Below are 21,225 nucleotides of genomic sequence, written 5' to 3' on the forward strand. Positions count from 1 at the left end.
TAATGTTTGTTTATTTTTGAGAGAGACCATGTGTGCGCATGCCTGCAAGCGGGGGAGGACTAGCGAGAGGGGGACAGAGGATCCAAAGTGGCTCCACGCTGACAGCAGTGAAATGGATGTGGGGTTTGAACTCACGAACTGCAAGATCAGGACCTGACCAAAGCCACAAGCTCAACCGACTAAGCCACCCAGGTGCCCCGAGCATGAGACTCTTTATACTGGGGTCATGAATTCAAGCTCCACATTGGGTATAGAGATTACTTTAAAAAATAATACATAAATTGTTTAAAAAAGTTTTTAAAGAGGAAAAAGTCCAAGGGAAACAGAAAAGCTGGTGGAGATAGGAACAATTCTAGGAACTAAAGTAAATATAAAACAAAAACAAAAACTTTTAAATATATATAATATACTCTAAGTATGCTAATTATATAGAAAAGGAACATTCAGGGGCGCCTGGGTGGCTCAGTCGGTTAAGCGTCCGACTTCGGCTCAGGTCACGATCTCGCGGTCCGTGAGTTCGAGCCCCGCGTCAGGCTCTGGGCTGATGGCTTAGAGCCTGGAGCCTGCTTCAGATTCTGTGTCTCCTTCTCTCTCTGCCCCTCCCCCGTTCATGCTCTGTCTCTCTCTGTCTCAAAACTAAATAAATGTTAAAAAAAAAAAATTAAAGGGGTGCCTGGGTGGCTCAGTCGGTTGAGTGTCCGACTTCGGCTCGGGTCACGATCTCGCGGTCCGCGAGTTCGAGCCCCGCGTCGGGCTCTGGGCTGATGGCTCAGAGCCTGGAGCTTGCTTCTGATTCTGTGTCTCCCTCTCTCTCTGCCCCTCCCCCGTTCATGCTGTGTCTCTCTGTCTCAAAAATAAATAAACGTTAAAAAAAAAAAAAATTAAAAAAAAAAGAAAAGGAACATTCAGAAAACAAAAGGCCTCTTACAGATTAAAATATGATCACACACAAAAAAGAACTAGAAATCAAACTCAAAATCTTTTAGGACATGGAAAATCACAAAAAGATGGAAAATGCTAAAGAAACACATAAGAGACATGACCCAGGTTTAGTATCTAAAACAGAGAAGAGAAAATGAAAGAAAGAAAATTATCAAAGAAAGATTAGAAGAGGATTTTCCCCAAACTGAAGGACCCCAGTGTTCAGGCTAACAGGGCCCAGGAAGTACTCAGCACAATGAATAAAAAAGGACCCATACCTAGACATCTCTTCAGGTAATTTGAGAAAACCAAAAGTAAAGGAAAGATCCCAAACATTTCCGGAGAGCAAAACAAGCCAGTCACAAAGGAATGAAACTCAGAGCAGCATCTACCTTCTCATCGACAATACTCTGATGACAAAAAACAAGAGACTGTGTGGTAGGCTGAATGGTCCCCCAAAGAGGTTCACATCCTAATCCCCAGAACCCATGACTATGTTACCTGACATGGCAAAAGGCCTTTGCAGATGTGAATAAGGATCTGAGATGGGAAAATTATCCTGAATTAGCCAGGTGGGCCCAATGGGGTCACAAAGGCCTTGTAAATGAAAAGTAGTAGGGTCAGAGTCACAAAAAGAGAGGTTAGAAGAATGACACTGCTGGTTTTGAAGACGGAATAGAGCCATGAGCCAAGGAATGTGGGCAGCTTCTAGAAGCTGGAAATGCCAAATCAACATTCTCCCCTGAAGCCTGCAGAAGGAGCACAGCCCTGCTGATGCCCTGGTTTTAGGACTTCTCACCTCCAGAACTGTAAGATAAAAAATAAATAATTGCATGCTGTTTGAAGCCACCAAGCTTGTGGTGATTTGCTGTGGTAGCAATGGCAAACTAATACAGAGCAGTACTTTAGAATTGTGAGGGAAAGTCATTTTCAACCTAGAAATTTGTGCCTAATATACACAATGAAGGGGCGTCTGGGTGGCTCAATCGGTTAATCATCCGACTTTGCCTCAGGTCATGATCTTGCTGTTTATGGGTTTGAGCCCCGCATTGGGCACTGTGCTAACAGCTCAGAGCCTGGAGCCTGCTTCAGATTCTGTGTCTCCCCCTCTCTCTCTGCCCCTCCCTTGCTCATGCTCTGTCTCTCTCAATAATAAATAAATGTTAAAAAATTAAAAAAATAAAATAAAAGAATATAGCAAGGAAGAATGGGGGCAGAGTGTTTTTAAATCTACAAGAACTCAAATAATTTACTCCCCACACATTTTTTGGCCACAAACTGACAAAGTAAACTGAGATAAAGGAAGACAAGAGAGCCCAAAAATAGCTTTATCCAAGAAGAGCAACGAAAAAAAAATTCCAGGTGTACAACTGTGCACTAGTCCCAAGAAACAATAACCAGTTCAAACTGAGAAAACACAACAGAAGAGATGGCGCAGATTTGAAGTTTGGGGAAAAAAGACTGAGCTGAAACTGAGCTACAGGGTCAGCGGGTTAGGGGAAGTGAGGATTAGAGACCTAAGGAGAAAATGATGTAATAAATTAATAGTCTGAATGTGAAGCAAATGAAAATGCAGCATGGTTTTAAGCAGCTGATACAGGGTTACTAATAAAAGATCTACTTGAACTAGGAACTTGAACCACACTAAGAACGCTGTCCTTTCAGTGGCCCAGGAACCGTGACTCTGAACACACAGGAAAAAAGTGTAAGTCTCCAGTTCTTCCCTGCCCAGCAATTATACCTTACTTGCATGGTAATAACACTGTAAACGCAGTTTACTGGTTTTTCAACTCCTGGGGTCAACACACGGATAAAACACTGGGCTCCTGGTTGCAGCTGCAGGCAGACTGTAAAACTGCAGTGGAAAGAAGATGGAATGACTATTTCATACATCTTCCTCAAAGTTTCTGCTATCTCATCCCCTATTCCTCATTCACAATTTATGACCTTGGTTTCTATTTCGAAGAAAATAGAACAATCAAAAGAGACTTTTCAGACTCCTACCTATCGGTGTCTATTTATACACTACCTCCCCGCCTGTCACTACAGTTAAACTGTCCATACTGCTATCGAAGGCCACCCTTCCTGTGCACTAGTCCCATCTCCACTTACCTACTCAAGGGCATTGCTACAGCAGATGGATCACTCTTATCAACATGAAAACACGCTGTTACTTCCCCGTCTCAAAATAAACAAAAAACACTTCTTTCTTGACTCCATATCCTTCTCCACCTAACATCCCATTTCTCTGCTCCCTTTTAAAGCCATATCCCTAGAAAGAGTTTACACTCTCAGATCCCTTTTTCCCATCCTCATGCAAACCCATTCCCGTCAAGCCTGTATCCTTCCCACTCCACCAAAACTGCTCACCAAGGTCACAGCGGACCACTGTGTTGCTAAATGAAATGGTCAATTTTCAGTCCTTTTTAACCTGTCGGTAGCATTCTCATCTTTCATACCAGAGAATAAATGAAGCAAGAAACAGAGATATAATCAAGCTACCTAAAATTATAGAAGCAAACAGAAAAAGAATGAGACTAAATGCAAGGCAAAGGGCCACTGTTGTCTTCCTGAATGCTTCTGTACCACTTGTTCATTCCTGTATGATATTAATGAAATGATTTAAGCATAGTTTTAAGACAATAACAATAACAAAGGACAGTAGCATCTTAGGCAGTGGTTAGGTTCTCAAGTCTGAGCATAAAGCAAAAATCAAGTTCTGATAAAACTACTTGAAAATCACTAAAACGGCTCCTAAAGTTCAGCACTGTACGGTCTCTAAGCAAGTTCGACACAGGCAGTTCCGCCCCCTCAAACTCTAGGGCACACAGTTATTTCAGCAATTAAATACAGATGAGTACATTTAGGGACCATGCTGTACAAAGACTGCATTCTGTAAGTTTAAAAAGCAGATTCAGTCTGTCTGACAAGATGCTCCCTGGAGAGGTTCAGGCTTAGTTGGGGGCACTGGCTCACTGGATACAATGGCCAGCAGAATTTCTGTCACTATTTAAGTTGTTTCTCCCTCTTCTTATTTGGCCAGACATCTATAGTTAAAAGTGGGTTCATTGGGGCGCCTGGGTAACTCAGTCGGTTAAGCATCTCACTTCTGCTCAGGTCATGATCTCACGGTTTGTGAGCTGGAGCCCCACGTTGGGCTCTCTGCTGTCAGCACAGAGCCTGCTTCAGTTCCTCTGTCCCCCTCTATCTCTGTCCCTCCCCTGCTGGTGCTAAATAAATAAATAAATAAATAAATAAAAACTTGAAAAATAGTGGGTTCATTATATGTCCGTATAATGAGGCTCCAACATACAGTGATTTGCACAGCTTCCCCGTGAATACAGCAGGTTGAGTAATCCTATTAGGGAACCACTGCTATTACCAGCTACTACAAGTCAGGGTTGCTTCCTGCTCCTGTGGCCAAAGACAACCCTAATTCCTAAGAAACCCAAAGCAATAAAATACATTTTCTGACTAGACTGGTTTCAGCTGTTTTCGAGCTTCCACAGCTCAGTGATCCATCTAGGGCTCATCTCTCCAGGGTAGGTGGAGTCACTGCCTAGGAATCTGACACTCTCCTCCAGGTCCCATCGCTTGCTCACTTCGGAAAAGCACTTGCTCCGTGATCCAATCTCACTCTCTATAGAATATAAACGCCTAATTAGCCAGGTTGGACAAATTAAGTACTAGTCAGTAGGGTCTAAAAATCTTCCTACATAAGACTCATTCTCTAATAAACAAAACATAGCACATATTTCAATGCTAAATCAACAGGTATTATGTAAATATCAGACAGAAGTTTATCAAGAAATGACTGCCTTCATTTCCCACCTACAGTTGAGGAAAAATAAGAGATCAATAATGCTGTGGTGGCAGGAGAATAGGAAAACAACAGTCACAGATGAGAATTTCAATTGTTACATTTCTTCTAAGGGCCAATTTGGCAATATATCCCGAAAGCCTTAAAAAAACAAAACAAAACAAAACAAAACACAATCTCTTTGTCCCAGCAATTGCATTTCCAGGGAATATAGATCTGTGCTGTCCAGTACAGTACCCATTAGCCACATGTGGCTATTGAGCTCTTGAAATGTGCTTAGTCCAAATTGAGATGAGCCATAAATGTAGAATACACTCAGGACTTCAAAGATTTAACATGAAAAAAGATACATAAAATACCTCATTAATATTTGTATATTGACTACATGTTAAAATATTTTTGATATATGGGGTTAAATAAAATATACCACAAGCTAATTTCACCTGTTTTCTTAGACTTTTTTTAATGCAGTTACTAGAAAATTTTAAATTACATATGTGGCTTACATTATATTCCTACTGGAAGGGCTACTTTTAGACAAATTGCACAAATATGTATGTACAAGGATGTTTATCAAAGCACACTTTATAAATGTGAAAAACTAGAATAAACCTAAGCATCCATCAATACAGACTGGTTAAATAAATTGCAGTAAATCTATAAAATGGAATATTCTGTAGCCACTGAAAATGCTGATGTACATCTAAATATACTGACATGAAATGATATATTAGGTAGAAAAAAAATAAGCTTACAAAATAGTACATATTTATAAGATTCCTTTTTCTTTTTTTTAAGGGAGCACGTGTGTGTGAGCATGTGTGTGTAAGCACAGAAAAAGGTCTGAAAGGTTATTCATCAAAATGACAACCATGGTTACCTCTGGGCAGTAGGATTACAAGTAATCCTTATTTTCTTCTTTATGCTTTTATGTATTTTCTGAATTTCTAAAGTAAGCATGACATAATTTTATAAATGAAATAAAGATATTTTTAAAAATGAGCCATCAGCTGAAACAAAAAGTTCAGGCTTATCTCATTTTTGCTAGATGAAGTCTACAGTAACAAGGGTCCTTAATCCTACACAATGCTACATTAAGAGACACTTGCAAGTACCTCTGTCCCAAGCTATACTTGAACTTATCCCAATAAAGAATGTTTCAGGGTTCTACATATCATTTGTGAAAAATCTGCCATGGACCCATAAGGTGTTAACTGAGAGAACGCAGAAATAGATGTTCACGCATTTGTCACTTAAAGCAACTAAGTAATTTTAAAAGGTGGGGGAGTTTCACTGATAATATTAGTTGCCTATGGGATGGGGAACTGGGTGGCAGTTCCTGAATGGAACAAGGGTGGCAAACAAAATTTTCTCTACACAGCCATTTGGTATCTTTTATATTTTGAGTGCTGTGAATCTACTTCCTACTTTAAAAATAAATAAAACTTAAAAAACAAAACAGAAACATCTATAAAGACTCCATGAATGCCCATGACTTACTCAAAATCTAAAAAGTTATTCTTAAGGTGTCTACTAGTGCTGAGGTCAAATTAACATTAAAAATTTTAGTCTGTTCAGGTCAAAATAGTTGAAGGCCTGGGGGAAGGGCCACAGAGCGAGGAGACGGTGAAGATGGGGGGAGCAAATACAATGTAATTTATTAATAGTGGAATTTGGTTTTATACTTGTAGGCAAGTAAAGAATTCCAACACTTCCTCTATATTTATATTACATTATGCTATGTTCCTGGATTTTTTTGCTTATGGGAAATAGCAAAATGTCAACCATTGTTTCTATTAAAGGTCTTTAATGATACTGCATTTTAGACCTGTAATGAAACATGGTGCTCACTGCAGTTTGTAATGCATCTCATTAAATACATTAATAACATGCATTTCACTAAAAGGTCAACTTATTATGGCTGAAGTTCGGCTTTCCTTTTAATCACTTCATTTAAAGCGATAGAGCAAACTCTGGAAAAGATCGTACAGTGCGCCTGTTACAGAAATGCTCTCTCAATTCTCTCATCCATTAATATCAGTTATGCTTAAGAAATCACTGTTAATGTTTGTATGTGAAATAATAGTATTGTAATTTTTTTAAGAAACTCTTTTAGAGTTACATGCTGATTTATTGATAAAATGATAGAATACCTAGTATTTGCTTCAAACTAATCCAGAAATAGGGGGAGAGTTAGTATATAGATGAAATAAGATTGGTCAGGAATTGATGATTGCTTAGCTCGTAATGGTATGTGGGTTCACTGCGCAATTCTCCACGCTTTGGTACAAGTTTGATATATCTCATAATAATTTTTAAATAAGTCATGCTGAGGTTTCCTTAAGTAACTTGCCTTCTTCCTTATACACTGCTGCCAGCAACATAAAAGACCTGCCTCCTAATACTGCAGAACTGCAGAAAAACAGAGAGGAAAAGGTAATCTCTTCAGAGAAACAGTCTTGCCCACTGAAAAATCCCTTAATTTTGCTAAGGTTACTTTATGACTTACCACTTATGCAACTCTTAAAATACCAAAAAATGTCTTTGAAACTACCTAACGCTTCCAGAGCTGTAATTACCAACACGTAACACCAAGGTGATCGGGGACTAAGTGCGTGTGTGTTGGGGAAGGAAGGAGATAACCTGTTTAGTCTCAGAAAAGTAGAGTTGAGGGTGCTGAAGTAAGAATGGCATGCAGCTCAGGAGTTTACTGTGGCTAAAATCTGCTGTGCTAGAGGCTACCATTACTACGTAAGAGTAAACGGCAACGCCAAGGACAGAATACATCAAGAAAACCCAACCTGAGAACAGGTTCCTGCACACGATGAAACGGGCATTGAGAGAATAAAACAAGAGTCTGAGGTGAGAAGAAATCAGAAAGGCAGGAGAACCCAAACAGCATTCGTAGTGTCACTAAAGCCAAAGGGAAGTATTTCAAGGAAAAGTTGAATGCTTCAAGGAGGCAGTGGCTGGGTTTGGTGACAAGGAAATCTCTGGTTATCTTTCTGTAGTCACAAGACAAGGGCTGAATTATAAGCATTACAGAAGAATGTAGCACTACACTTTCCAGAGCAAATGCATAAGTTATGTAGGAGGTTTGAATTCTAATAAAAAGTCAAAAAACACTGAAGACAGTGGGGATGATGGTTATTACACTGATATTATTACACTGATGCATATTACACTGATAACCATCATTCACATGGCTGATCATTACCAAACACCACCTTCAGCAGAAAAATACCCACACCTAACAGTTGTGGGGTGCAATGTGCCAGACACTGTGCTAACGCTTTCCGTTGATCATGCCCATTAATTCTCACGACCGTACCATCACCATTTTACTGCGAAGTTAAGGAATCTTGCCAAGGTCACAGTTAATCCATTGCTGAGATGGAATCTAAAGCTAGGCAGTCTAACTTTAACTCCTAGAAGGCCAAGCAAACGGACAGGCGATTTAATTAAAGACAGTAAGTTCCAGTGCCTATTGTGGGGTCAGTACAAATTCAGCCTGTTCCACACCAGCTATACAGCACAGTTTATGGTGCATCCAAAGTAATGTAGCCCAGAAATTTTTCTTAAACTGTTTCTCAACACAGGGAGGTACACAACGTATTATGTCATACTGTCATAAGAAGATTGAAAATAAACAAAAAAAAAAGCTACCCTGGGGTGCCTGGCTGGCTTAGTCCATAGAGCATGCAACTTTTGATTTTGGGGTCATCAGTTTCGAGCCCCACCTTGGGTGTAGAGATGACTTAAAAAATAAAATCTTAAGAACAAAAATTAGCCACCCTTCAGATGTGCAGAAATACTAGTATTAGATAATACTAGTATTTTCACTCTCCTATCTTAGAATATATGTGACACCAAACAAATGTTCCTTTCTTCTTCCTCCTCCACTGCAACCCACCCTGTCAGATTCATAGACATCTGTCACATTAACTGGAATTCACCAATGAGGCAAAGAGGCAATTTGGTTAAGTACAAAAAAAGGCAGATTAAGATCAGAATAGTTACAGGGGTGCCTGGGTGGCTCAGTCAGTTGAGTGTGTCCAACTTCAGCTCAGGTCATGATCTCACAGTTCATGAGTTAGAGCCTCACATCGGGCTCGTTGCTGTCATATGCGAAGCCTGCTTTGGATCCTCTGTCCCCTCTCCGTACCTGGCCCCGACCTTCCTCCACACCCTCTCTCTCAAAAATAAACAAACATTAAAAAAATTCATAATGGGGCGCCTGGGTGGCTCAGTCGGTTAAGCGTCCGACTTCGGCTCAGGTCACAATCTCATGGTCCGTGAGTTCGAGCCCCGCGTCGGGCTCTGTGCTGACAGCTCAGAGCCTGGAGCCTGCTTCAGATTCTGTGTCTCCCTCTCTCTCTCTGTTCCTTCCCCGTTCATGCTCTGTCTCTCTCTGTCTCAAAAATAAATAAACATTAAAAAAAAAAATTCATAATAGTTGCAAAATAAAAGTTAAATAATATTAAAGTAGTTAAAGGAACTAAATTGGTACCCAAGAATATGTCCACCTGACACTAACTAACCCTTAAAATATCAATATTTTAAGATGAATCAAAAAAAAAAGGGAAAGGCTCAAGCAAGAAGAGTAACAAGTTACAAAATGGGAAAGGTCTCCTCACCAAACACTTCAAACATTTAACCTAGAGCAATTAGGTCCCATCCCAAAGCATACCAGAAATTAGGGTACCAAGGCATTAAAAATAGTAGAGAAATGGGGCACCCGGCTGGCTTAGTCAGCAGAACATACAACTCTTGATCTTGGGATCATGAGTTCGAGTCCATGCGGGGTGGAGAGTTTACTTCAAAAAAAAAAAAAAAAAATTAAAAGAAAATAGCAGATAAGTAATCCAAAAATCTCACAAATTTTGAAAACTGCCAGCCTATCTTTTATTTAAGGGAGGTAGAGGTAAAAGGTGAGTTTGCAGGGTTCCTGACTTCAAGTACGACAGGACATCTAAAAGCTAGACCCTAGGAAAAAATTCCTAATTAAAGCGGGTATTTTGGGGTGCCTGGCTGGCTCAGTCAGTAGAACGTGCAACTCTTAATCTTCGGGTCGTCAGCTTGAGCTCCATGTGTGGCACAGAGTTCACTTTAAAAAAAAAAAACAGGTAGGGGTGGCTGGGTGGCTCACTCAGTTGAGCGTCTGACTCTTGATTTCAGCTCAGGTCATAATGTCATGGTTCATGGGCTCGAGCCCCACACTGGGCTCTGCACTAACAGCACAAAGCCTTCCTGGGATTCTCTTACTCCTTCTCTTTCTCTTCCCCTGACTGCCCCAAAATAAATAAATAAATAAACAACAACAACAACAACAACAACAAGTATTCTCTCATAAGAAAGCTTTGCAGAACCCCCTACCCTAAAAATCCTACATATTTACTTCGAAGTTTGAGATGATCCTATCTGGAATCAGATGTCCTTCTCGGGTCCCTTCCAACTCTAATCCATGATACTATAAAAATAAGTTGCTTTTTTTTAAAAATTTTTTAAAAAATGTTTATTTTTAAGAGAGAGACAGACGAGAGAGAGAGAGAGAGAGAGAGAGAATGAGCGGGTGAGAAGCAGAGAGAGAGGGAGACACAGAATCTGAAGCAGGCTCCAGGCTCTGAGCTGTCAGCACATAGCTGGATGCGTGGCTTGAACTCATGAACCACCGAGATCATGACCTGAGCCGGAGTCAGCACTTAACCAACTGAGCCACCAGGGGCCTCTAAAAAGAAGTTTTAAAGAGCAAATGAAAACACTTAAGTCTCAACATGCAGATAAGGAATAGCAATTCCAATCCAACCACAGTGCACTCGGCCCAAATCGCCCTCTGCCCCCATCCTTTAGGGCCCTTGGGCACATAGCACACAGACCACAGGAGGCAGTGTGGTGCAGAAGGGAGACTTCTAGACCATAAGGCAGGAAAGCTGGAGTTTGGTCTGCTGTGCATGAACAAGTGCTATAATCTGGGCCCTGGTTTTCTCACTTGTAAAATCAGGGGCCTGAGAGCCAAGTAATTTCTAAATTCCTCTTCCATAATTCTCAGGCTTTATAGCTCAGCACTTCTCTCCCAAAATTTTTCCTCCCTCTGCAGTCATCACCTTTCCTCACTCTGTGTAACCCAAAGGGAGACATAAATAAGACCATCTTAGCATGTTTTCTAGAAACCTTCTAACAAAGGCATCTTTTTTAAAAAAGATATTTTATCTATTTTGAGAGAAAGAAAGCACACAGGAGGGGGAGAAAGACTGGGAGAGAGAGAGAGAGAGAGGGAGAGAGAGAGAGAGAGAGAGAGAGAGAGAGAGAGAGAGAATCCCAAGTGGGCTCCACACCATCAGCATGGAGCCCCATGTGGGGCTTGAACTCATGAACCGTGAGATCATGACCTGAGCTGAAATCAAGAGTAAGACGTTTAACCAACTGAACCACCCAGGCACCCCAAGAAAGGCATCTCTTAAGCACATGATACAACCACTTTTAATGAACTGGGATCAGCCATCCCTTATCTCTTGTTCTATACCTGTGGGTTTGCACATAGTGTTCTCTGAGCATTAAAGAAGTAACTCAGAAAGCCAAAGGCAAGTGGGGGAGGGAAGTGAGGGCAGGTTAAGAGAAAAGTGGAATTGGCATCACTTAGAACTCAAACCATTTCAGTCAAAACTGTCTTTGTTTAATAAGAGTTATAATGCTTTTTTTTTTTTTAAGGTAAAAACTAGGGGCCTGGGTGGCTCAGTTGGTTAAGCATCCAGCTCTTGATTTCAGTTCAGGTAAAGCTCTCACAAATCAGGAGATCGGTTCGTGAGAGCCATCTCTTGAGCCCGAAGATGGGCTCTGCACTGACAGCGTGGAAACTGCTTGAGATTCTCTCTCTGCCCCTCCCTTGCTTGCGCAGGGCACCCAAGGGCTGTCTCTCTCTGCCCCCCCTCAAAATAAATACATAACCTTAAAAAAAAAAAGTTAAAAAACTACTCTGTACTATATTATCACTAAAACCAAATACTCTCTTCTTCAATTCTGTGGTGCTGCAAATACAGTCCCAGTGTATCCCAATGTATCCCAGTGGTTCTAAAGTATCTCCATATGCCATAAATATTCTTACTATTTTTTAGGGCGCTGGCAAATTCTGGGCCACCTTTGTCCCTGAAAATAGGGAAAACATCTGGTTGAGGAAGCTGATTGGTAGTCAACAGAGCTTTTTGAAGCTTGATCCGTCCTTCCAAGAGCTGGTCCCACAGAGCTGAGAAAGAGAAAAGAATATCATTCGTTACAAAAATCTTCCCAGTGGGACAGATAGGGAGAGACAAGAAATCACACGAGTCTCTGCAAAGCACAGCTTTATCACAGCTTCATGCCATGAAAATACCCTCCGTTACAGGAAAAAAACTCAGTATCTTGGAAGCAAATATTTGCTACGAGAGAGGGGTAGGCTGAAGCCCAAAGAGAGGAGAAAACTGTTTTCCCCTCAGTATTCCACAGCCGCCAAAGTATGAGAACAGAACCAGCTAAGCGGCTCAATGTAGAAAAGGCTGGCTACGCACAGAAGAATGGGGCTTTAGGCCCCTAGGTAGGTGGGGCACAAATTAATTGGAAGGACACAAGAGAAAAGGAAGAGCCAAAACAAACAAAAACACAAACAGGAGATCAAATGCAGACACTGCGAAAAATAAGCCACCAGCAAACCATGTACAAACCTATCTGGTTCTTCACAGCTCTTCCTTTCTCCACTTCCTCGGAAACTCTGACACTGGAGAAGGTCATCACTACTCCGTCATCTTCACTATTCCTGCCTTCAGCCCTGTCTTCCTCTCTCTCATTTGTGGAGTCTTCCTCCCCGTCCCCTTCTTCCATACCAGGCTCCTCCTCTTCATCTTCCTCCTCCTCCTCGCTGCTACCAAGGTCATCCATTCCCTTGGTGAATTTTTCAAAGTCACTGATGCTCTGGACACTAAAACCCGGTGTGCTCTCAGAGCAGCTTTTGATCCTCTTCTTCCAGGCCAGACTACTGTCCCTGTCATCACCACACTCCTCTTCCTCAGCAGCACTCGTGGCATCCTCATCAGATCCCTCCAGACCCAGCCCCTCTGAACCTCCATCTCCAGACTCATCCTCATCAGATATTATTTCCTTGTCTGAACAAGAGCAGAAAGAAGAAAAAAAAAAAAAACAACCCAAAAAAACAGATGTTACTTTGAGACAAATATTAGGCCACACCTTTCATTTCAAGTAAAGGGCTGCAGCATCCATCAAAAAAATAAAATGTATGGTTGTACTCAATTCAAATATATATTATACATTTACTACCTATAAGAGGCTAAGGAAAAAGCAAAGATGAACAAAACGTAGGTCCTACCCTAACAAAAGGTTCTAGTGGGAAAGACAGACCCATCAAATACAGACAAGAACTGACAAAGTTTTGATAACCCAGAGGAGGGAGAAATTTTAACTGTGGGGCAAGGTCTGGACCTTGAAGAATGGTAAGATTTCAAATAAGGGAATTAACAGTTTTCCCAAACCTATATCTGAAATATAATTTATCATTAACTAACCCCAATGTACAATCTCTCTCACACCAGTACACCCTATTTATTACTTACTTAAGCACCTATTATCAGCCAGGTGTACATAAAAGCTAAGGAATGACAAATACAACGTAACACCTGTGGGGTGTCACAGTCTGGTAAGAGTGGTAGATATGTTTGACAATATTCATATCACTATTATCATTACAGCATCATCCGTACACAGTGTATTGGAGGTGAGTGAGGGGATGGGTAAAACAGATGATGGGGATTAAGGAGTGGACTTGTGATGAGCACCGGGTGTTACATGTCTTGAGTCACTAAATTGTGTACCTGAAACTAATATCACACTATCTGTTAACTAAATGGAATTTATTTTTTATTTAAAAAGTCTTTTTTCAGTGCGTATCTTATTTTATTTCATTTTAATCCAAGTTAGTTAATATATAGTGTAATGACTATTTCAGGAATATAATTTAGTCATTCATCACCTAACTAAATGGAATTTAAATAAAAATTGAAAAAAAAATCCTAGTGCCATTAGTACACAGTGTATGGAAGAGGATCCAACTAACATGCTTGGAAGGATAAGGAATAGCTCCATGTACAGGAGATACTATAATTTTATTCATTAAGCATAAGTAACAGCTGATGTGATAGGTCTTCAGTACTTCTTTAAAAAAAAACTACATATAGGGGCACCTGGGTGGCTCAGTTGGTTAGGCGCCTGACTTTGGCTCAGTCATGACCTCACGGTCTGTGGGTTTGAGCCCCACATTGGGCTCTGTGCTGACAGCTCAGAGTTGGGAGCCTGCTTCAGATTCTGTGTCTCACTCTCTCTCTCTCTGCCCCTTCCCTGCTCGTACTCTGTCTCTCTCTCAAAAATTAAACATTAAAAAAAATAAAATAAATTTAAAAAAAGAAACTAATCCTTTAAATTCTTTAAATGTATGCCATTTCTCAGATTAAGGAATATTCACAGAGTAGCAGTTAAGAGTCAGACTTGGAGCCAGACTACCTTATGTGAGTCCTGGCTCTTCCCCTTACTAGCTCTATGACCTTGAGCAAGTTACACAACCAATCTGTCCCTCAATTTCCTTACCTTTAAAATGGGGATACAGGGCGCCTAGGTGGCTCAGTCAGTTAAGCGTCCGACCTCAGCTCAGGTCATGATCTCATGATTCGTTGAGTTCGAGCCTTGTATCGGGCTCTGTGCTGACAGCTCTGAGCCTGGAGGCTGCATCACATTCTGTGTCTCCCTCTCTCTCTGTCCCTCTCAACTTGTGCCCCCCTCTCTCTCAAAAACAAACTTAAAAAAAAATAAATAAAATGGGGACAAATACTAGCAACTTCATAAGTTATTGAGAGTATCAAATGAGATGATACATGTAATGATAACAGTAACAACATCTTTTGAAAACTGTGTTCTAGTCTCTTAGAACTTAAAGAGCTACCACAATGCCTGACACATGGTGAAGCCCAATAAGTATTATAATATGTCTCACAATTGGCCCCTCTATCAGTCTCTAGGCAAAGAATGTGAAATGGGCTTACCAGGAGCCCCCAGAACCATAACGGGTAATCATCCATTATCCAACTAATCATGGATATCGTGACCTGAATGATAGTTTTTTTTATATCATCTGTGCATTCTCAGCCTGGCACCTCTAACCTCTCTAAAGGGGGGGAAAAATGGCATCCACTAAGTAACCACCATATCCAGCCCCTTCTTCCATTGAGAAACTTACAACGCTAATGCTTTAAAACTATAAGCTGATGGGGCACCTGGCTGGCTCAGTTAGAAGAGCATGCAACTCTTAATCTTGGGGTTGAGAGTTCAAGTCTCATGTTGGATGTAGAGATTACATTTTAAAAATTTCATAAAAAGAAATAATAAAAAATAAAACTATAAGCTCATGTCCTCACATCCTCCTAAGGCCCTTGCAGGGGAGAGGGAAGGATTTTATTATTTTTACAATGGCAAAAAATGAGTTTCACAAACTAGTATTGAATTATATAGTGACCCAATGCAAGACTCGAAAAACCAAAGGAAAAGGGTCAAAATCCATGAGTAGCATGCTCATCAGACGCAATTCTTTCTCAACACATAGCCCTGTCCAATATCCATTATCTTTTCTTTCCATTTTATGGTGAACCATTAACCTAAACATAAGGATTATATAAACTTAATAGCTTTGAGCTTTAGAATCCTTAGGAACTGAAATTAACTACCTCTTAAGGTCCTTTCTAATGCCAAATCCATGGTCTCTCCTAAGACAGTAAGTGGGGGCACACACACAGACTAATCATCCAAAACAAAAACAAAGACAAAACCCCGCAACTTTAACCCTAAAATATTAGGAAAGAAAGAGAAAGCAACATGCAAATACGTCTACTCACCAGATGAACCTGGCAGTGTCTGCTCCCAGGGGTCTTCCTTCCAAGCTTTTCTAGAGGTAGTCTTGCCAGAATACCTTTTGTCTGTGTCCAAGAGGGAGGCTGATGCCAATTTTCTAATGCTACCCACTGCCAGAAAATCACCTTCCCCATCTTCCCCTTCATCAAACCTGTCAATCACTCTGGCAGCAGTGGCTGTAGGGGAGGGGTTGGGGGGAGAGTAATCAGTATCTCCAGGTTAGAAGGAACTTTAAGAGTAACCCTGTTCAACCCTTTCAACTCACACTCTACAAAATCCCCACCAACTTCCAGGAACAGGAAACTCATTACCTCTCAAGATAGACCACAGTCTTACTGCTGTTCTTGAACAGAAAGTTGACCTCTGCGCCTACTAGTTGGACATATTTCTATGCCTTGGATTATAAAAACTAGCCTAACTCCTCTTCCATTTGTGACAGTCGCTAAAATATTTAAGTCAGCCATCTATCCTCACTCCATCCCATCCCTAAGGGAGTCTGCTTATCCTGGCTCAACAGCCCTAACTTCTTCAACTGATATTCCTAAAACACGGTCCAGCACTCACATTTATCCTTCCTTATTCTTCCTTCCTCACACTTCTCTGATTCAAGTCTAAAGCAGGATTACTCCCAACTAGACCTTGAACATCAGCTTACAGAACAGCCGTCCCATTCGTCAGCCCCTGAGCAAATGTCTTGAGGCCTAGGGAGGCTTAAACAGCCCCATGGAATCCCACTGCTTCCTTCAATCTCCTAGTAAGTTCCTAGGGGCAGGCCGACTTAAAAAACGGTGAGACTTCCTTCTCATTTCTAACTTAATACCGGTAAGCGCATCCTGAAAAGATAACTTCCAACCAACTACCAGACCCCCTGTTCCCTGCTACAGCCCTCCAAGTCCCTGGGATGCTCCAGCCACCCGAGCACCAAGTCTGGAGTGCGGCTCAGAAGGAAGCCGAAGTCCTCCTCCTGAGCCCGGCCAACCCTCCCGGGAGGCCGTTTTCCTCTACGCCAGGATGAGCCGAGTAGGCCAGGCGGCGAGGCCTGGCTGCCGGCCTCTCTCGCGCCGCCCGGGTCTGCCCGAGGCTGGACCCACCGCTCCGCACGTGGCTTTTCCCCAGTCAGGCCTCACCCTCCTCCGGGTCGGCCTCAGGATCCGCCTCGCGCGGGCGCGGGTTCAACAATTGTTCCAGCTGCAGCGCCAGGGGCTGCGGCCCCGCCATCGTCACCAGGTCTCGCTCTGCGCCGTGCCCGTCAACGTGCAGCCCCAGCCCTGGCCCCGGCCCGGACGCTCTCTCCCCGCCGGGCCCTGTTGCCCAGAGACTACTCCCCCGAACAGCCAGGGACCGCAGACAACCCCGCTCTCGCTCTGGGCCGGCCACTTCCGGGAGGCGCGCGCGAGGGGGCGGGGCCTGCGCGTCACTACAGGCGTTGCTAGGAAGAAGGCGGAAGCGCGCGGAAGGCTGAAGGGATTGTCGCCATCCCGGCGCGCGTGCGCGTGCGCCGAAGGGGTGTGTGAAGTGGTCCGGGAGCGCGCCAGGGCACGTGGCCGCCGTTGGCGCTGAACCGACGTTGCTTTGCGCGCGACCCTTGTCCCCTCGTATAAAATATGCTTCAAGATTTGTCCGAGATTCGCTTAGAAATAAAGTGTGGTGTAGTCATGGCCTATCTATGGTGGCTGTTATGAAAAGAGGAGGGAGTAAATAAAGGGTAAGCACTTCCAGCCTCAGGTGCGCTTTCGGGCACTGGGACCAAAATAGGTTTGACATTTAGCAGTTTAACAGTCTGGAGGAGTCTGGGGCCGGGCACACGCCTCTGACCCTGCGGTGGTCGGGATTTAAGAATCCTACGTCAGCGATGTGCATGTGTAAGTGTACGGCGGACTGTTGGCGTCCTTATTCACAGGAATAATTAGAAATAACCATGGTTGTGCCTAAATAAAGATCGTTCTGTAGTTTCTCCAAGTAGCCTTGTCTTAGGGAAAAGGGGGGTGATGGTGGCGATTACTCTATTGCATACCCTCATTATTGATATCTGTTCAAAGGTGAGAATATACTCAGACACTTGAAACTGGTGCACAAATGCAGAAAAACTCATGTCTACTGTATGAGAGGCACAGGTAGACTCAAAATATAGAGACTTAATAGGATCAATTTAATTACACCCAGCCACACGGAAAGATGCTATCCCTTTATATTCTTTCTTCATGAAGCATTCCCTAACTGCCCGCTGTGTGGCAGGCACTGCTAGATGAGATACAAAGATGAGCAAGTTAAATTCTCTCCTGACAGTGATCAGCCCCCCCCCAAGGGGGGCGGCGGGGGCGGGGGGGGGCAGACAAACTTGTAAACAGAACTGGCAATAAGGGATAAGGGTGAGTACAAAGTGGTCTGTTCCTTCCAGTATCTGTTTGAGGTCACCTGTAGAAACCTTGAACAACCCCCCTCAAACAGAAACTGCATCAAAAGAGTCAAGAAAAGAGACGTTAAGGGTGCCAGAGCAGTTGGATCCCACAGCTGACAGCCTGGGAACCCTCAGCTCACCAGTGTTTCCTGTGGAATTTAAGGGAAGTGAGGGTCCCTGACTTTCACAGTCTTAATATGCCCTCAAGGTCAAGAGCAATGAGAGACCCATCCCTTTAGTGTGGCTTGTTTCATGTCCCCTTCCCAGGTGTCTGCAGAGGGGAAGGAGAACCAGTCTTAGGGCAGATTCCTTCAGACTTGAAAGAATGCCAACCTAGGACAGGAGCACCTAGGTAGGGGACTCAGGCAAAAGCAAACTGCTTTTTACCAGCAGCAAGAAAATTCAGGCTAGAAAACAGCTCCCCCGCCCTCCCCCCCTTATTTTGTTAACATATTCTCCGTAATTGCAGCCTGGTGCCTGCTGTCTGGAGCCTCCAAAGCAAAAGCATGCCCCTCAGGCTGCAACAGGGAGCCATTGCCCTGGGCTTCAAAAGACAAAAATGTATCTCTCCACATTTAGGAAGCTACTTCCCCCAATCCTCTTCTGTTCCTATTTTGAACAATAGTGCTTAGAATCCTTGCCTTCAGGGTAAAGAAAAGGGAGAGAAGGGGGAAGGGGAAACAAGACAGGTCAGAGACCACCTCTAAGCTGTCGTGCAAACAAGACACACTGGTGGCTGGCTCTGGGCAGAAAACGCCCTAGTCCTGCTTGTCTATACTCTCCCTTCACTGTCCTGGTCTCCTCTGACTTGGGAAGCCTTTGGAGGAAGGAATCAAGACTACGCTACTCCAGTCACACACATCCCAGGGTCCCCCAAATGCTTCTGCTTTCTTACCCCATACTGAGGGGAGAGGGAAAGAAAGAGGAAAGAATTCTAGGACTTAAGATGCAGCCGAGAGACGTTGAGACCTGGGGCTGGAGAGCATCCTCCTGAATGCTCTCTCTAGGGGGCCCTCCCTGCCTGCGTTCCAGTATCTAGAGAAATGAGGAGGGATTTTCCTGATGGGAACGGATCTGGAGATGGAGGGTGGACTACAAGAGAGGATACTTCAAAGACTATGCCTCCTAGAAGAAACTTAAGCCTCTAACTGCTCTGGGCGTGAGAGCTGATGTGAAGATCAGAAGGATGGGAATGACCGGGAGCACTCTCCCCAAAGAACAGTCTTCTCCAGAGGCAGTCAGAGGGTCTCCCCATTCACAGTGCTGCTGCCTAAGGGCTGCAAAGTGACAGAGAGATGTAGGGATAGCAGAAGATGGGCAGGAGTGACATTGGATTGCCCCCCACCACTGTCCCAATCAATTCCTATGACTAGGAGTTTCAAGAGGTTAGGGAAACCAGGTTCTTACCTGCCTCTCTTCTCAGATGCCATCAATCTCCAGGTCCCAGGTCCCTACCAATGCCTGTCCTGGTCTCCAGGAATAGTTTCCCTTCACTTTGTACAGCCCTAAAGCAGTCCCCAGTCTCCTTCAGCCTGGAGAAGTTGGTGGGTGAGCTTCGGCTCCCCAGCCCAGGGCAGATGGTAGCTTCCTGAGGCTGGAGCCCTGAGGGCAGATGGCCAGAGGCACAGAGGTGGCAGCTTTAAGATGGCTGCAGGGAGAAAGCAAACTGCCAAGCCCAACTAGAGAGGAGACTGCCCTCCTAGGAGGGAGGGGACCACCTTGTTGCTCCTCTGTGGCCCTTGAGCCTCTCCCGGGAGCCCCCAGCTGGGCTGCCTGGGAGTGGTGCAGCGCTTCTCTGCAGCTTAGGGCCAGAGGTGGGCATCGCTGCTCTGATGGGAAGGAGAATAGTCCCTGATATCTCTAGACCTCCTCCTCTCAGGTGGCTCCAAATTTGACTACTAAGCTTTGCCACCTGTTCAGGTACTTATTAGGGTTCAGTATCCAGAGCCAAGAGGGAAAGACTGCCCTGCTGCCACCGAGTGAGAGAGAGGAAATGAGTCCACACTGAGCGCCCAACTCAAAACGCTTCTTAACAAGTACCCGATTCCACAATAAAGCTGCTAAATAATTCAGCAGCCTTGATAGGAGAATGCAGCTTCCCATGAGCATGAGCGTACGTTCAGTTAAATGAATGTCTTTAAAGGGGGTGGCCATAATGAATAAGTTGGCTGTGATTTAATGTATATAAACGCTAAAAGGGCAAAAACAGCTGATCCAGTGATTGGATACAAAGCAGATAAAGAAATGTGCTGCATGCAGAGGCTAGGAGTTTCAAAAGTCTCCCGATATTTCATAAATTTGGATTTTTGAAAGAATACTGTCAGGTTCCTTGCTGACAGTCCTCCCATTAGATAAGCCGTCATATGGATGCAGTAAAATATTGCTTATTTTAAAGGCTTCTCTGCAGGAAAGATACACTTGGTTGTGTTTTAACAAAATATGAAAATGACAACGGAAATTATGTGCCATTTAACGTAAAACCTTTGATTTTTAAAACGAAATAAATAACCCAGACTGAAATCTAGGTGATATAGAAATGAAATTCTGGAACTCAAATAGAATCTAATATTAAAAACACACACGTATTTCATAGTAGATAAATATTTAAATTCCTTCCATGTTTAATGAAGGCTTGGGAGGGATTGAAGTACTTTTCAGAACATATTGGCAACTCCCAGGTAAAATTTGATTTCTTTATTGGTTATTTTTGCTCATCTTTCAGAGAAAGGTAATATGTATCTTGTGCCAGATGAAATAGTTTTCCTTCTAGAAAACTTCAAATGTAACAAATACTATAAAACAACTACTTCATATCAGTTCTCTGAAAGGGATTAAAGTATTTCATTTCTAGCTGTACCCTACATTCATTTTACGTTATCTTTTAAACCACCAAATTGGAGAGCAGGATTATCTATGGGAAGTGAATTGAAACTGAAAAGGACCACCTCTAACTATATATTTACAAGTAACTGACTATCACAAGTCCAGTTTTGCACGTGCAGAATGGGGGATAGAGACAGTGCATGGGCTCTCATGCCTAATCATACCCGGACCAGGAGCACTCATTTTTAGCCATGGATTTGATTTCTATTTCAAATTCTATATTAATTTATCAGCAAACAGCTCTTCAACTGTATCAGTTAAATCC

At 43.0% G+C, this 21,225-nt stretch overlaps 1 protein-coding gene across 5 annotated transcripts in view; it reads right to left on the reverse strand.

The window, feature by feature from the left end:
- Window positions 1–17,046, reverse strand: part of AATF (apoptosis antagonizing transcription factor) — a 103,560-nt gene extending 86,514 nt beyond the window's left edge. For all 5 annotated transcript variants that reach the window (XM_007096069.2, XM_042965562.1, XM_042965564.1 and 2 more), the window contains exons 1-4: window positions 16,807–17,046; window positions 15,664–15,855; window positions 12,436–12,873; window positions 11,844–11,981 (exon numbers count right to left, since the gene is read on the reverse strand). In XM_007096069.2, the coding sequence (XP_007096131.2) occupies window positions 11,844–11,981; window positions 12,436–12,873; window positions 15,664–15,855; window positions 16,807–16,897 (859 nt within the window). In that variant the 5' untranslated portion in view covers window positions 16,898–17,046. The remainder of the gene's footprint in view (window positions 1–11,843; window positions 11,982–12,435; window positions 12,874–15,663; window positions 15,856–16,806) is intronic.
- Between the last annotated feature and the right edge of the window lie 4,179 nt (window positions 17,047–21,225).

Source organism: Panthera tigris, chromosome E1, assembly GCF_018350195.1.
Source record: "Panthera tigris isolate Pti1 chromosome E1, P.tigris_Pti1_mat1.1, whole genome shotgun sequence".
NCBI lineage: Eukaryota > Metazoa > Chordata > Mammalia > Carnivora > Felidae > Panthera > Panthera tigris.